General features: G+C 34.3%; 1 protein-coding gene across 1 annotated transcript; it reads left to right on the top strand.

Annotated features, from left to right (window-relative positions):
* Positions 1 to 9,263: 9,263 nt before the first annotated feature.
* Positions 9,264 to 12,086, top strand: LOC108452764 (auxin-responsive protein SAUR72-like). The gene is made up of 3 exons (XM_017750558.2): positions 9,264 to 9,318; positions 9,376 to 9,444; positions 11,800 to 12,086. Exons 1-3 carry the CDS (start codon positions 9,264 to 9,266, stop codon positions 12,084 to 12,086), a joined length of 411 nt encoding a protein of 136 aa, XP_017606047.2.
* The last annotated feature ends 3,411 nt before the right edge of the window (positions 12,087 to 15,497 follow it).

Below are 15,497 nucleotides of genomic sequence, written 5' to 3' on the forward strand. Positions count from 1 at the left end.
AATAATGGAATAAATTTCAATTACAATGACATTAATGGTTAAGATGGGATGATGAAGAGTTTTTGTTGGTGATGATAATAGTGAATAGTGAAAAAGAATTCACCATATTTTTTAGAGAAGAGAAAAACACTCAGCGTTATAGGAAAATGTTAAGAAAAAAACTCTTAATTACCTCCCTATCTGATCCATTAAGCCAAATTCTCCGGAACAACCCAAAAGTGAAGATAACCCAAGAACCTTGTCATATTTCGAGGTTACTTCCACTTCTTATACTTTTGGTGAAGCAGTACCATGTGAAACATCTTTTGCGGAACATTTCTTGGAATGCAAGACGATTGTTGTTTCTATATGAGAGTTGTTCTTGTATAATAGTTATTTTGACTTGATTAAACGTGAGTTATTGTCAATGTAAAGATTGTTACGATTAAGAGTTCTTCCTGAATAATGACTCCTCCAGAAAAACACAATTATTTTAAATACAAGTTGTTCCAAACAATGGTTGATTTAAACATAACTATTCCTAAAACGACATTATTCTAAATAAGAGTTGTTTCAGACTTTAGTTGTTTACAACATGAATTGTTCTAAAATAACAACTACATTAGATGACAACTCATCTAGCTAAAACCCTGTTCTAAACATAGTTATTCTCAAATAACAATTGTTCTGAACAACTATTCTAAACAAGAGTCGTTGCTCCGAAAGAGATATGCTTGATAACACAATTTCTTGAAATATAATATTCTTTGTCCTAAGGGAGAGATAAAATTAAATATCTACAACCACCAACTTGAGTGAACAAAGCTGGTGTAGAAAACCAAAGATTGCTTGGTTTATGGTTTTTGCATTCACATTTTGGGAGGTATGGCTTGCAAGAAACGATAAAGCCTTCGTCAATCCTTACAGATTCAATCAAATACAAGACTAGGCAATGGCCAAAGCAGCTGAATATTTTGCCTTAACCTTTCCCCTCAAACTTCCAAGTGAAACTATGGCAATCCTTGTTAAATGGTTAAAATCGAAACTAGGTTAGGCCAAAATCAATTCAGACGGTTCTGCACTAAGCAACCTTGGCACGACAGGATCAAGACTAATTATTAGAGATCAAAATGGCAACTGGATCAAAGGAACTTATCGTCACATCTCACAAACCTAGAGTGTTGCGATCGAGCTGTGAGCAGAGATGGCATCAATCTTGCCTTTGCTGTGTAATTCAGAAAAGCAAAAGTAGATGCTATTGCTGTAATAAATCTCATTATGAATACTATGCATTCTAATTAATGATTACAAGTCTACTACTCCGATTCCAGGCTTGCTGAGCCATGCTTTTAGGGAAGCCAACTAATGTGCGGATGAATTGGTGAGAATTTCAAACTCAAACTCCATCAATTTTATTTTCTACTTTGGATGCTTATATTATTTGTAATGAAGCACTTGTTGAACTTATTTCTATTTTGTTAGCCGATGCTAATGATTCTCTGATATACCGTTTTAAGATTTAAGCTTTTGCAATAATATTGTTCCTTTATTGACAAAAAAAAAAAAAAAAAACTTCTGACACTTTCTACTTATATATCTGAATTCCAAAATTGAGAATTGAGATACAATTTATACTTGTTAAGTTTGTTGTCATTTGCTTCTAGAAAATAATAACTTTTTTTAAATTATATAATAATGATCAAATTTTAGTTTTGATCTTTATATTTTTTCAAATTTGAGATTTAATTTCTATATTTTAATTTTTTACAGGATTTGAGATTTACAATATCAAAGTTTTTTATTACATAGTTATTATGCGAGTAATTTTTTATTTTAAAATATTACACTAAAGATTTACAATATCAAAGTTTTTATTACATAGTTATCATGCGAGTAATTTTTAATTTTAAAATAACACACTAACATATTTAACAAAAGAATATTAACAGTATTAACAATTAAACTTAAATTTTAAATTTAAAAAATAAAAAATTAAATTCCTAAAAAATATGAAAACTAAATTAAAATGTATAAAAATATAATTAGCTTTCAATTTTGTCTACTTTATAATTTAGCCCCAAAATAAAAATAATTAACACAAGTGGAACGTGTTTGTGAACCATTCAAATAGTAAATTAAAATAAAGTTTCAACATTTCTTTCACATGAAGATTAATGAATTTGCACTAAATATAAATATAAAAAGGAAGTTGCTAGTTAAGTAAAGATTGAATTAATGTACAAGGTTATTAATTGTGAGTAGATTTGATTATGGGTCGGGTCGATATAAGTTTCAAGTTTGTTTTTTCGGTCAGGTTGAAAAATGAGCCTATAATTTTGCCTAAGTCTAACCTAAATTAAAATTGTTAAACTCGAGCTCGACTTGACCTGTTCGTATTAATTTTTTAGATTAATTTTTATATAGAACAAATTTAAAAATATAATATATCAAATATACTTAAAACATTAAAATAAATGTTTCTCAACACAATAAAAATACATTAAATAAATCTTTATAATTAAATAACATTAAGATAGTTGCAACTTAACAAGCAAATACCTTTAAAATAGTAGAAAAATTAACAATAAAACAAGAGTTATACAATATTCAAATAATAACAACAAAATAGTAGTAATATAATAGTGAAATAACAACAAAACAACAATAAAATAGTTGATTCAGGCCGGACCAGGCCCTGGCAAAAGAATCTTATCCGAAACCCGAACCGTTTAGAAAAAAAATTTCTTTTTGTCCAAATCCATTTTTTGAACATATATTTTTACTTAAATTCTTTTACTTTTCGAACAAACTTTTAAATTTAGAGAGTTAATCCACCCATTATCAATTACAAAGTTTCAAATTATATTAAGGTTTAAACAAAACTAGATATGGTATCTTCAAACTGGTGGTTTTGAGGAACGATGCTCAAAAACATCAGCTGAAACGTCATTCTCGAAAATTTAAGGGAAGTTGAGAACATGCTGTTCTTTTCGTTAATAGTGGACTTGCTTCCCTGTCGTGTCGTTTTCTCACACTTAGATCTCCTAACTAACAGGTAGATGTATCATGCAGCAATAATAATAATAAAGGAAATGAACAACTATCACTTAGATAAAACCCATGAACCCTAAGCTTCAGTCATTTCAAAATATTCATGCCTACAAATAAGAAAATGGCCCCAGGCATTTGATATATATATGTATGTTAATCGTCTACCATCAGGCAATGGTGACGACATTACAGATAAGAAATTGCATATAAACTCAGACTTATCGAATTTTGATCGCATGAATTAGGTAGGAATTTCTTTAATTTTAATAGTGGTATTAAAAGAAATGGAAGAACTTCATTTGACATTTTCTAGCCAATGAAAAGATACGGTAAGTCAATGATGGTTAGTCGTTGCCAATGATTTCATCAAATATGGAAGTTAGTGATACCGACTTAATTTCTTAGTTTCCTGTATAGGATTCAAGTCCCATATTTTACAATTGGTACGTGACAATTCACTACGTTACGCAGTTTCGATGCTCACGTAAATTGACTTTGTGCTAGTTTAATTTAGCTTCGAGCAGACATTAAAATGTCAATGTCACCACTTGAGCCGTAGAATTACAATTGAAAAGCATGATAATTTACTCTAATACTAATTGATACGAACCTTTGGAGAATCATACCCTAAAAATTAACTATTAAAGTTGGAGAACCTAAATTCCATATAAACTCCACTAGGAAATCTCTTACTTCCCTACATGGGATCCAAGTCTCATGCATTGCATCCTCAAGCTTGTTGCCACCACTTCGATTCCAGATAAGGCATGGGCTGAGATATCCATGGACTTCATTGACGGCTTGCCTCGGTCTCAAGGCAAGGACACCATCATGGTCATTGTGGATAGGCTGACAAAGTACGGCATTTTATTGCTTTGTGGGTTATATTCTGTCATTTAGTTTTCAATTTTGTATTGTTGAAACGGTGCGTATTGTTTTGATTGTGGGTTGTTATAGTTGTTAATTTCTAAAGCGGTTAATAAAGGAGGGAATGAAGGTGTGGCTTTCAGTCACCCAAATTCAAGAAAAGTCCCTTCTTCTTCCTCTCTGTTCCTCTATTCCCTTCTCGTTCTTCCTTCTTTTCTTCTCAAATTCTTTAATCTCATAAACAGTCCACATCAGTTGAAACTACATCGTGGTTTTCCTATTTTTCACTGAGAATCTGCAAACATGGATAGAGATAGGTGACAAGATGAGTGATGCAAAAAGTTGGGAATATGATGGTGTAGATAAATCAAGAAATCCTTATCTACTGTCATTTTAGAACCAAAACCATACCCTATCTTATACGGTCCCATGTACTCGACATAATTCAATTATTTCTTTGTTTCCCATCAGACAAGAGTAGGGACAACATGGTGCTTCTTCATATTTTTGCATATTTCCAAGTAATAATGATATTATTAAGGTATACAACTTTTAAGACTAGGTTAGAGAAGAAAACCAGAAGTAGAATTGAAGCAAAACCACTGGATTCAGAGTTTGTAGAATCATAAGTAGGAAGAAACTTAGCTTCTTGATGATCAAGTTTGGCCCTTAACAGTCTAGCAGTAGCAAAACTTCTTGATTATCAGCAATTTGAATTCACCTTTATTTTTAATTTCTTTAGCTTATTTATACCAGTGAGATGTTGTGTTTTTCTTCCAAGGCTGATCAATTTTTGAAGATGACCTAAAGGCATTGTTTGTACCTCATTGCGGACATTTTATAAGCCATAGCCATTCAATGTACGGACACAGATATTTTCTCCATGCACACCCAATCAATGTGCGGTCCTGTTTCAAATAGAGTAGGATCATGTAGTGAAAGCTGAAAATTCAAATCACTGGTCTTTATCTCTGATTAGAATGAAAATGGCATGCATGAAAGAGACGGTTTAACGGCGCAGGCCTCTGAAGACTGGCATTCTTATCCAGTTACTCTCATCCGTAACAGTGCTTAAAATCCAAGTGACTGCAGATTCATGGTAGATGTACTGGAGGGGCTACTATTTAAGAAAAAAATCAAACTATAATGCAAATGGCCTAATAGTACATCAATCAATTTATGATTAAATTCTAGTAACTTCCCCCCTCTCGTAAGAACCAATTTCCAAATCAAGTAAAGGGTTTTATCATAAACAAACACTGAATTTAGTCCCACTTTACTGCAATATCCTGTGGAAAGATAAGGTGAAATCAAGAAAAAGATATTAACATGAATATTCGTGTTGAGAACAGTAGAATACCGTGTGGCTCCACAGCGTTACCTGACAATAGTTTCTAACTTTGATTCACAAACCAATATAAATACCTCCAAGTCTGGCAGAATGGCATGTAGATTTTCAAAGAAACTCATAACCTCACTGCGATAATTGTCAATCAAGAACATGGCAGAAAGCAAAAGAGGGTTAATGATGTTCAGGCCTTTCTTTCAGAAACTACGAAAGAGGTTCTCGAGTTCAGCATACAGCACATCTCCAGAACTCAACCATGCCAAATTCGATGAAGACATGAGTGTCGGTAAAGCAGTGCCAGGCGATGTTAAGGAAGGATTTTTTGCTGTCTCTGCAGCAAAGGGAAAAGAAACACAGAGGTTTGTCATTGAATTGGACCACTTAACAAACCCTGAATTCCTAAGCCTACTCGATGAAGCTCGGGAAGTATATGGATCCCATCAAACGGGGGTCCTTTCTCTCCCTTGTCAGCCTCATGAATTAGAGGAGATTCTTGAACACAGCAAAGAAAACAATGTCTGCACTGAAAGTCAGGATATGGTAATGCTACCTTAACTGGAAGCTACTAGGATGAAAAATAAAAATTGGTTGTAATCTTTCAAGTTCCTGTACCAGTGAACATGTCTTGCTTGGATGTCAGATATTGTAAAATTTCACTATTGCTATCCCGCCGTGTGTAGTCGTGATATTTTTGCTGTCGAATCCTTTTGCACCATAATGTCTTGCTTGGTTGGCAAACTTTTAAGGCTTTAGTGTGCAATGTCAAGCTATGTTATCTTGTCTTACTAAAGTAATCCTTGTGGTTTAGTGTGCAATGTCAAACTTTTGTAAGTTGAATAAAAGGGTTTAGCTCATGCAAATCAATATGTGAGCTTTGTTCCTTTAACTTTGCCTTCTTCATGAATCATATCTGGTTTTCTACAATCCCCTCTTGTCCCATTGCCTTAAAGTTTTTTGCAAAAGCTGGTAATTACTGGTTACATGCATATTATATCATATGAAGCCCACAATCTTTTGCTGTACCTTCAGGCTTGAACCAGAATTTGTGTTTTTTTTTCTAGGCTTGAGCCAACTTGAACTCCAAGGAAGAACAATCACATGTGTTTAAATCAGAGCTTAATCCTATTCGACTGTTTTAACAGTTGGGATGCCATGGATGATGCAAAACCAACAGGATTATCACTTATGTGAGAAACTCCACCTCACAACACCTGAAACCTCAACTACTTTAACACTACAAGAAATAAACTTTAGCAGATACTGAAAGTCGTTGTTGTCTGAAATATTAAGGAAACACGTCATTAGATTGCATCTAGAATAGTTTGGAAAATCATTTGGAATGTTCGCAGACTGCAGTGTTATACCAGAAAGACCAAAACTGTCTAGGCATGTTTGCAAAATCTATGGAATATATCATGTATGAAAAGACCATAGATACAAAGATCTAGTCATTTCAAACCTACAAACCAGACGCTACTCTTCTCTCTATTTTGGATGGTTCAGATGCTACTGTTTTATGGTCCCATGTCCTAACAAAATTCATTTATTTGTGTCCTAACCAGCAGACAACCGTAGCAAATTGTATAAAGCATACAACACGGTGAAAATTTCTACTTTTATGTATTATTATTTGTGTAAGGCAATTATTGGATTCTCTGATTTCTCTCAAATCTTGACCAACGTTGGGAAAAAAATCTAAGGGTTTGCATAAGCAGCAAAAACCACTCTGTTCCAACAAATTATTGATCTCATTTAGTTGAAAATTGCAAATAACAAGGAACGTCTATTGCTTCCTGCATTACTTCGTTTATGCATGTGAATAACTTTGTCTTCCAGCCTCAGAAATTATTGGACTGATCTGTATCAAGTGGGGCTGTTGAAAAGAGATAATCTAAACTAGGTGGCGATTCTGGGTTTTCTTTCTCTTCGACTTATTTACATCATAGAAGAAAAAGTAGAGGGGCAAAAGCTCATAGGTAACTACTACTTCAACTCGTATTCTAGAATCTACAAGACCAAGTTCTGGTATAATAAACACTACAGATCATCAGTTAGCTTCTATAAAGTATACATGTGGCTGCATTCTTGCTGTTCTTGGCTTCATCAACAAAAGAAAATGTGTAAATATGTGTCATCCTGACAAAAGATGAGATCTGGATTCCATCATATTAATTTGTACGTTCTCAATGGTTATCACATCTCATTACAAGCTTGGCTGGAAAAACTGTCTGAAATTAGTCAAACATTAATACGAAACATTAAGAAATCATGTACCTCCATTATTTTCCGCGTCTAGAAGGACTTTCAATGATTTCATTAAATGATGCTTGGTAGCAAGTTGCAAACCATACGAAATCCCTCTCCCCCCAGCTTACTCTCCCTTGGAAAGTTCATCTATAGGAAGGGCATTTTGCAGTAATTACAGCCAAAGGTGGAGAAATGAAGATCTTACAACATTTTCAAAATATATATAGTATTTCAATAGTTGCAAATAAAAAGTTACAAATAACCAAAATTTATGTTAATTTAGTATTATGATAAAGTGTGATAATCAGTCTGTTGTCGCAATTGCAAAAAACTCCAATGTTTAATGAAAGAACAAAACATTTCAAAATCAAGTATCATTTTGTGAGAGAAGTGGAATAAGCTAAGGAAATAACTCTAGTTCACTGTAGTTCGCAAGATCAATTAGAGGACATTCTAACAAAACCCCTTAGGAAGATGAAGTTCGAGAAGTTGCGTTATGATAATGGGAATCACTGCATAGAGGCTAAAGAGGAGTATTGCGAAGTGACCAACTATGCAATGGTGAACACAGATCGCACATCTGCGAGCTCAACCAAAGATACGAGCTCATCAAATGTGCGAGTTTACATAAGTTGTAAAGTCACTAAAGGTGCGAGCTTTATTAGGCTAGCCCTTATTCTGTAAATTGCCAGACTTGTTGTAAAACAATAAAATTTCGACAAAATATTTTGGTTACTGATTAGATTAAAATCAGCCAATAAAAAAATAAATTGTACTGTATAAATTTTAAGACTTGCCAAATTGTAATTATTTAATATTATTTTCAGCTTATTTAATCATTGTTGTACATGTAAACTTGTTTTGTTGCTTTCTATCTCAATCCATTCTTCATAAAATAACCAACATAATGCCGTGTCTATCGATGCATTTAGGCTGTAACAGATGGCTCCACAGCATTACTTAATATTTCAATCATCAATTGGCAAAAACAAAATAAATACCCTCCAAGTTTGGCATTAAGGAGCATAGATTTCAAAGAAACTCATAAGTTCAGTGAGAAGTTGTTAATCAAGAACATGGCAGAAAGCAGAAGAGGGTTAATGATGTTCAGGCCTTTCTTTCAAAAACTACGAAAGGGATTCTCGAGTTCAGCATACAGCGCATCTCCGGCGCTCAACCATTCCAAATTCGATGAAGACATGAGTGTTGGTAAAGCCGTGCCAGGTGATGTTAAGGAAGGATTTTTTACTGTCTTTGCAGTGAAGGGAAAAGAAACACAGAGGTTTCTTACTGGATCAAGCTCGGGAAGAATATGGATTCCATCAGAAAGGGGCTCTTACTCTCCCTTGTCGACCTCATGAATTGCAAGAGATTGTTGGGATTTGGACAATGATGAATGAAGGTTAACAGAAGTTTGAACAACAATGCTGTATGTTTGCTGGTGAAAATAAACAGAATCGGGCTTGGAGAACATAGAAAATAAAACAAGAAAAGAGAGAGTTTTTGAATGAACTTGTCAAAATGATTTCATTAACCTTGAATGAAGGCACAAAGCCAATACATATACCAGACATTTAGCTGGTCAAATCAAAATAGATTGTCACCTAACATTACCTACTATCACCAAGTAACATTGGAACTTATGAAAACATTGCTTGCACACATAGATGTACTGATTTATCAATCCATCAGTACCTAATTACATCAAAACAATATCAACTTGGTTCAAATCTGACTAAATTAAAAGCAATATTTAAGGTAACAAAACGGAATGAAATATGATAGCAGTAATGTGCTCCAGCAGCTGCATGCATACTCCATGTGCTGTAAGTGTGGCTTGATCTGCTTCTTCATACTTCATGTGGTGTAAATGCGGTATGCAGGCCAACTTCAACAGAGATTCTACGACACAGCAAAGGAAGCAATGCTTGCACTGAAAGTTGGGGATATATGTAAAGCTAACATACTAGAAAGCAACTAGGAAAACAAATAAAAAGATTTCTGGTAATTTTTTGGAGTTCTTGTATGAATCAACATATCTTGCTTAGATATCAGATCTGTAATTTTTCACTAATGCTATCCCTTTGCGAAGCTGTCTATATGCAATATTTGTAATCTTTGTAAATCTTCCTGTCAAAACCTCCAGTTTTCATTGTTAAGTTAGCATGTAACTTGCCGCCATTTTCTAACTGAAACCTTGCAACTGCAGTGCTAAAAGCTGAATGGGTATGTTTGCAAAATCCTTGGCATATAGTGTAAGAAAAGACCATAGATACTCAGCTCTAGTCATTTCAAACCTACAAACCAGACGCTACTGTTTTATAGTCCCATGTATCAACAAAATTCATTTATTTGTGTCCCAATCAGCAGACAAGCGTAAAAAATTGCAAATAAAAATTAAGGGTTTTATTGATTCCTTCATTTATAAAGGCCATTTTGTCTTCTAGCCTTAGGAATCATTGGACTGATCTGCATTAAGCAAGGCAGTTGAGAAGGGAAGCGGCCTTTCTGGGCTTTCTTTCTCTTCGATTTATTTACATCACATAAGAAAAAGTAGTTCGAGTTCTTGATTTATGTATGAGGAAATCAGAAAATAAAAATAAATAAAAATAAATAAACAGCACCAAACTGGATTGCTATGAATGTCTATCTGCTTTGACTTTATACTTGAAGGAGTTCGAGGTTCCATACTGTTATAACTTTTGCAGAAACATAAGCCATTAGAAAAAGGCTTTCATGTATTTGATCATTAAATTTGGGTTTTAATTCATGGTTGAGTCGAGTAACTTTATCAGCAAATCTTTCCTTAATAGTCTAGAAGAAAAAAAAAAAAAGAAAACTGTTAAGGCTTGAAAGAGCTGACCTCCTTCTGCTAATGTGAGAGGCAATTTTTGGCATGTGCAATTTCTAATTAATGATTTTGTGCCATTAACTGCATGTCAAAATTCAAATAGCTAATGATACATGAAAAAGATTTTGTGCCAGTATCCAGATATGGAGGAAGCCATTTTTTAGTTTATGAGTTAAGAAAATGCATGGAAACGGTGCCTTTACCGGTTGTTGGACACCATGGAGTCACTAAACTAAAACTAAAATTTGTCAAAATCTATTCTTCTGCAAAGACCCACAAAAATGGAAACTGGATTAGGAAAAGGGAATCATCCTTGTGAGAAACAGTTCAACCATGCATCTGGTGTTGTGAGATGAAAGGGCAAGAAAGTGGTAGCAATCTTATCCACTTAGCCTCTCATCCACACCATAAACTTCTTTCAACACCCATGTGTAGGGTCTACCAAACAGTAAATCCAAAATGAAAACTTCACAACTTTATAAATCCAAATCCAATCACAAACAAGGGTGTTCTACGCATGGATTTATCAAGCATCACGACAGACCAGTGTGAAGAAGCAGAAGAAGAAGAACATCCTTGTAGAACAGCTTGTTGCTAAAGAAATTTCTTTAACATGTTTATGTCAATAACAATGTAAGTTTCTTGGCAGATTCTTTTGAGCCTGACACTGATATTGGAAATTTTAATATTGAAATGAAAGAACTTCAAAGAAGAAGAAGAAGAAAAAGAAGAAAACAAAATGACATTATTTTGATAAAGCTAGATTCTTGTAGAACAGTTTGTTGCTAAAGAAAATTCTTTGACATGTTTATGTCAATAACAATGTAAGTTTCTTGGCAGATTCTTTTGAGCCTGACACTGATATTGGAAAGTTTAATATTCAAATGAAAGAACTTCAAAACCATTGCTAAAATCGTCAACAAGGATACCATGTAGCATATCTGCTACAAACGGTATTCCTGCAACCACAAATCGGTTTCTAGTTAGCCATTTCGGCAACAGTTTCTCTTCCGTAGAGTATCAATGTCCCATATTAGGGAAACTGCTTTATGGCTTTATGCACAATGTCATCAAAAAAGGGAGAGAAAAGGAAAAGACAACAGTGTACAATTCAATATGTACTTTAGTCCCACCAGCTCCAAATATGGTAGTGAAAGATAAGGCGAAAGTGAGATTAACACATTACCAGATCAGTATTCCGTGTCTGTTAATCCGTGTAGTCCTACTCAAGTTGACGAGTCTTACGCAGTTATAAGTGGCTCCACACTGCTTCATACAAGTTAGCCTAGGTTAATATAAATTCCCTTGCAAACTAGGCAAAAAGAGCATACCTTCCAAATAAACTCATCAGAGTTCACTAAGAGATTCATATCAAGAACATAATAGAAAGCAAGCGAGGTTTTAATGATGTTTACACTGTTCTTTCGAAAACTACTAAAGGGACTCTGGGTCACAGCATCCAGAGGACCAGCTCTCAACCAGGAAGATTTTGATGAAGAACTGGAAGCAGCTTCACCAACAGTGCCAGATGATGTTAAGGAAGGATATTTTACAGTCTTTGCAGTGAAGGGGAAGGAAGCGCAGAGGTATGTTATTGAACTAGACAACTTAACAAACCCTGGATTCCTGAGTCTACTGGAGCTGGCTCGGGAAGAATACGGATTCCAACAAAAGGGCGTTCTTTGTCTTCCTTGTAGACCTCAAGAATTACAGGATATTCTACAACTCTGGAAACTAGCCTAGAAAGCCAATTGGACAAATAAGTTATTTCATTTAATTCTCTGGTGACAGTGGAGTTCCTTCTCCAATTCTACAGTTCTTTATTAAATTACACTTTTAGTATTTTTATGTACTGCATACTTTTCTATTGACATAATGGAGTTACCATGCAGCAAGTGAAAATGAAAATTTTATGGACTATTTTCACAAAGTAAGCTAAATGGACTATTTTTGTTAAGCATTGGCCTGCAATGCAACATTTGGCCAGCAAGACAGGTAGCAGACCAGCAGTGAAGCAGAACCGAATGCAGCAACTAGCTTAGGACCATTTTGTTCTTTTTGTTCCAATGTAACCAACTTTAGTTTGTTTGTAATTTGTAATCTAAGTTAGTAGGATTTTTTGATGTAATTGATGTAATGGCTGATATATCAGCTTTCTTTGGTTTCAAATTAAACTTGTATTAGTTGATTATTAGTGGTAGTAGGTAAATCATTAGGTAATGGTCATTTGACTTACAAACTTTGTATTTATTTTTCATTATCAATCAATGGAGATTGCTGCTGATTTCATCCATGTTTGTGCTCAAGTTCTTTTCATTTGCTCTTGGTTTTCATTTTAGTTCTTAAGCAAATTTGTTGTTGTTTATGTGTTGCTGCTGACTTTGTTTCAACAATTTTCAGAACAACCCTAAGACTTCTGGTAATAAGCTGTTTTAAGGGTTCTGAAACGCGTTAACATTTGCAGAAACAAACTTTTTTCAAGTGTGAAGACCTGAACTCGACCAGACTCCAAAGTTTTATGGTTTCGTCTACATATAAATCAAAATCTATTATTCAAATATAAGGGAATACAGTGGAAAGTAACTCATGTAAACTAGTTTCTGGTAGAGTCCATAGTACGCTTAACTTATGAACAAAAATACAATATATATAGGGTTTGGATATCTCTAAAATAGTTCTAAGAATCATTTGGCAATGGAAACAAGCCCTCTGCTAAGTTTCATGTTCTTGGAATCTGAAGTTATCATGGAAAATTAAGTCAGTGCTGTAGTTTCACTGCTTGGTTATACATTAACATCTGATTTTTGTACGCTGGAATTTTGCAAAGCAAACTTGGACAAGGCTAGGTGACAAGGTGAGTGATGCAAAAAGTTTGGAATATGATGATGTAGATAAATCAAGAACTACTGAGCTGCAGTCATTTTAGAACCCAAATAAGACCCTGTTTCCTTTGGTCCCATGTATTCGACATAATTCAATTATTTTTGTTGTTTCCTAACTATAAGGCAACCTTAAGGACATTCTGAACAGTAGTAGAACATGGTATACTTCATATTTGTATAGTTCTAAGTACAGTAGTAGAACATGGTATACTTCATATTTGTATAGTTCTAAGTAATAATAAAATTATTAGGCAATACAAGTTACAGGAAAATAATAGCAGAAATGGAAATTGAAGGGATGGTTCTATATTTTTATGATAATAATAGTCGTAAGGGTCCAATTCATGGCATTTAAGCAGTGACGGTTATGAGTTATGACCAATGTTTTAATACATACAAAATTGATTATGACATATTCAAAACCAGTATCAGAAAGTTTTATAATTGCCAGTTTGGATAATAGATAAGAACTCTAATTGGTTATAGTTTGGGCCATTGGCACTTCTCTCGCCTGAAAATTTCCATTGAGATTGATACTCTCGTCAGCAATTTTAGTTCAAATATATATCTCTTAATCCTCTTACATCTGTTTACCACCGAGATGTATCGTTTCTCATCCATGGGATAGATATGTTATTATTACAAGTTTGTTATACCCCTTCCCCAGCTTAGGCACGTGCCAACACGAGGGGCAGCACAGATGGCGCCCAGGGATGGCGTCCTTATTCCATCAGTAACGGTCCGCATACCTCATGCCACCCGCAAGTGAAGGCACTCACTCTCAGCCATCCGCTTTTAGCCACCTGCTACAGAATGTCCTTGAGGACCATTGAAAGGCTTTTGAGGCATAACAAACTCATACTACCTCAATAAATGGAATGTCAAAATAAGATCACACGGTATGACAATTAATATATAACGGCCATGTCACCTAATTGACCGCACAAGACGGTCACCGTTGTTATTGTCGGCAACATTGCACTAGCAGACAATTATTTTCCCCTATATATACCCCAGCACATGAATAGAAAGAGATTGGCTTCTCCTTAAACATACCACCATATAACCTATTTCCACTCTCCAGATCTTTCTAAGTCCTCTCCTACTTTGATAATGTTCTAGAATAACGTATTTTTATGTATTAATTATGTGTTTATTCTGAGTTTGATTCTACTAATTTGAGTTATTTATGTCTTTTTATCGATTAGGAACTGATTTAGAGGCAAAAGTAAAATTAAGGGACAAAAGTGCGAATTTAGAGACACAATAGGCTGATATGCGACACAAAAAAAAGATTGTGCCAAAAGTGCGAGCATGGAAGACACAAGAACTAAAAACGCAAAAAGAAGAGATTTTATTTTACAAGACTCCAGTTTATTTATATTAGGATAATTAATATTAAGATAATTATTATGATTATTTAATTTTAGGATTTTATTTTAATTATCTTTATTTATCTTTAATTAAATGTATTTATCTTTTAGAATTTAAGTTAAATTAGACTATCTCCCTAGCACTATAAATAGGAGGTGAAGTGACTCTACTTGGTGTTCATCTTTTTCTGTAAACACTCTTCAGCATATGCAAAGGCGGTCACTTTGTATGTTTTGGAAGGATTGCATAGTAGCATAGATTACTGGCTAGAGTCAGGTTGTCTAATCTTTGGAGTTGGTGGTCGTAGGCGTCTTTTTCCACTATAACTGGCTTACTTGAGTTGAGAAGGGTCATTTAAAAGTCGAGAATCGAACCCAAGGTGGAATGAGACAACTGGATGCTGGATGCAGGTTTTCTTGGCCACGATTTTGTCCAGTATTTCGAGAAACAAGTATTCGTATAATACGATCCTTGAGGATTCGACCCTACTTTTCCTTTACTGTTCTTTTTCATTATTTTACAGTGAATAGAATATTTTTGATGCTCTCAACGACCGCATCATACTTCCTACTTAGCCTTTATCTTCGGCTTTCCAGCTGTCACAAATGAATCAACCTCTTTATCCCATCTTTATTGAACACCAGTAGTTCAATTTTCGAAGATGATCTAGATACATGTTGGTCTAACCACAAACAAGTAGTTTGTTTTAATTTTCTTTACGCAAACTCTTTAAGCATCATAAAAAATTAATATGCATTAAATTCTACCTCATGCTGATTCCATTTAAACTATAGCCGTTCGACCTACAGTACAGTTGACAGTCACAGATAGTTTCTCCATGTGCATTCAAATTCAATTGATGTCTGTTTCAGATAAGAGTAGCTTCATTTTAGAAGCA

This window comes from Gossypium arboreum, chromosome 9 (assembly GCF_025698485.1).
Source record: "Gossypium arboreum isolate Shixiya-1 chromosome 9, ASM2569848v2, whole genome shotgun sequence".
In the NCBI taxonomy this organism is placed as follows: domain Eukaryota; kingdom Viridiplantae; phylum Streptophyta; class Magnoliopsida; order Malvales; family Malvaceae; genus Gossypium; species Gossypium arboreum.

Bases quoted from the DNA above. Each gene is read 5' to 3' on its own strand.
- LOC108452764 (XM_017750558.2), top strand. From the start codon at position 9,264: ATGAAATATGATAGCAGTAATGTGCTCCAGCAGCTGCATGCATACTCC. The intron at 9,319-9,375 runs GTAAGTGTGGCT...TGCGGTATGCAG, and splicing joins GCATGCATACTCCATGTGCT to GCCAACTTCAACAGAGATTC. The intron at 9,445-11,799 runs GTAAAGCTAACA...TCTGGGTCACAG, and splicing joins ACTGAAAGTTGGGGATATAT to CATCCAGAGGACCAGCTCTC.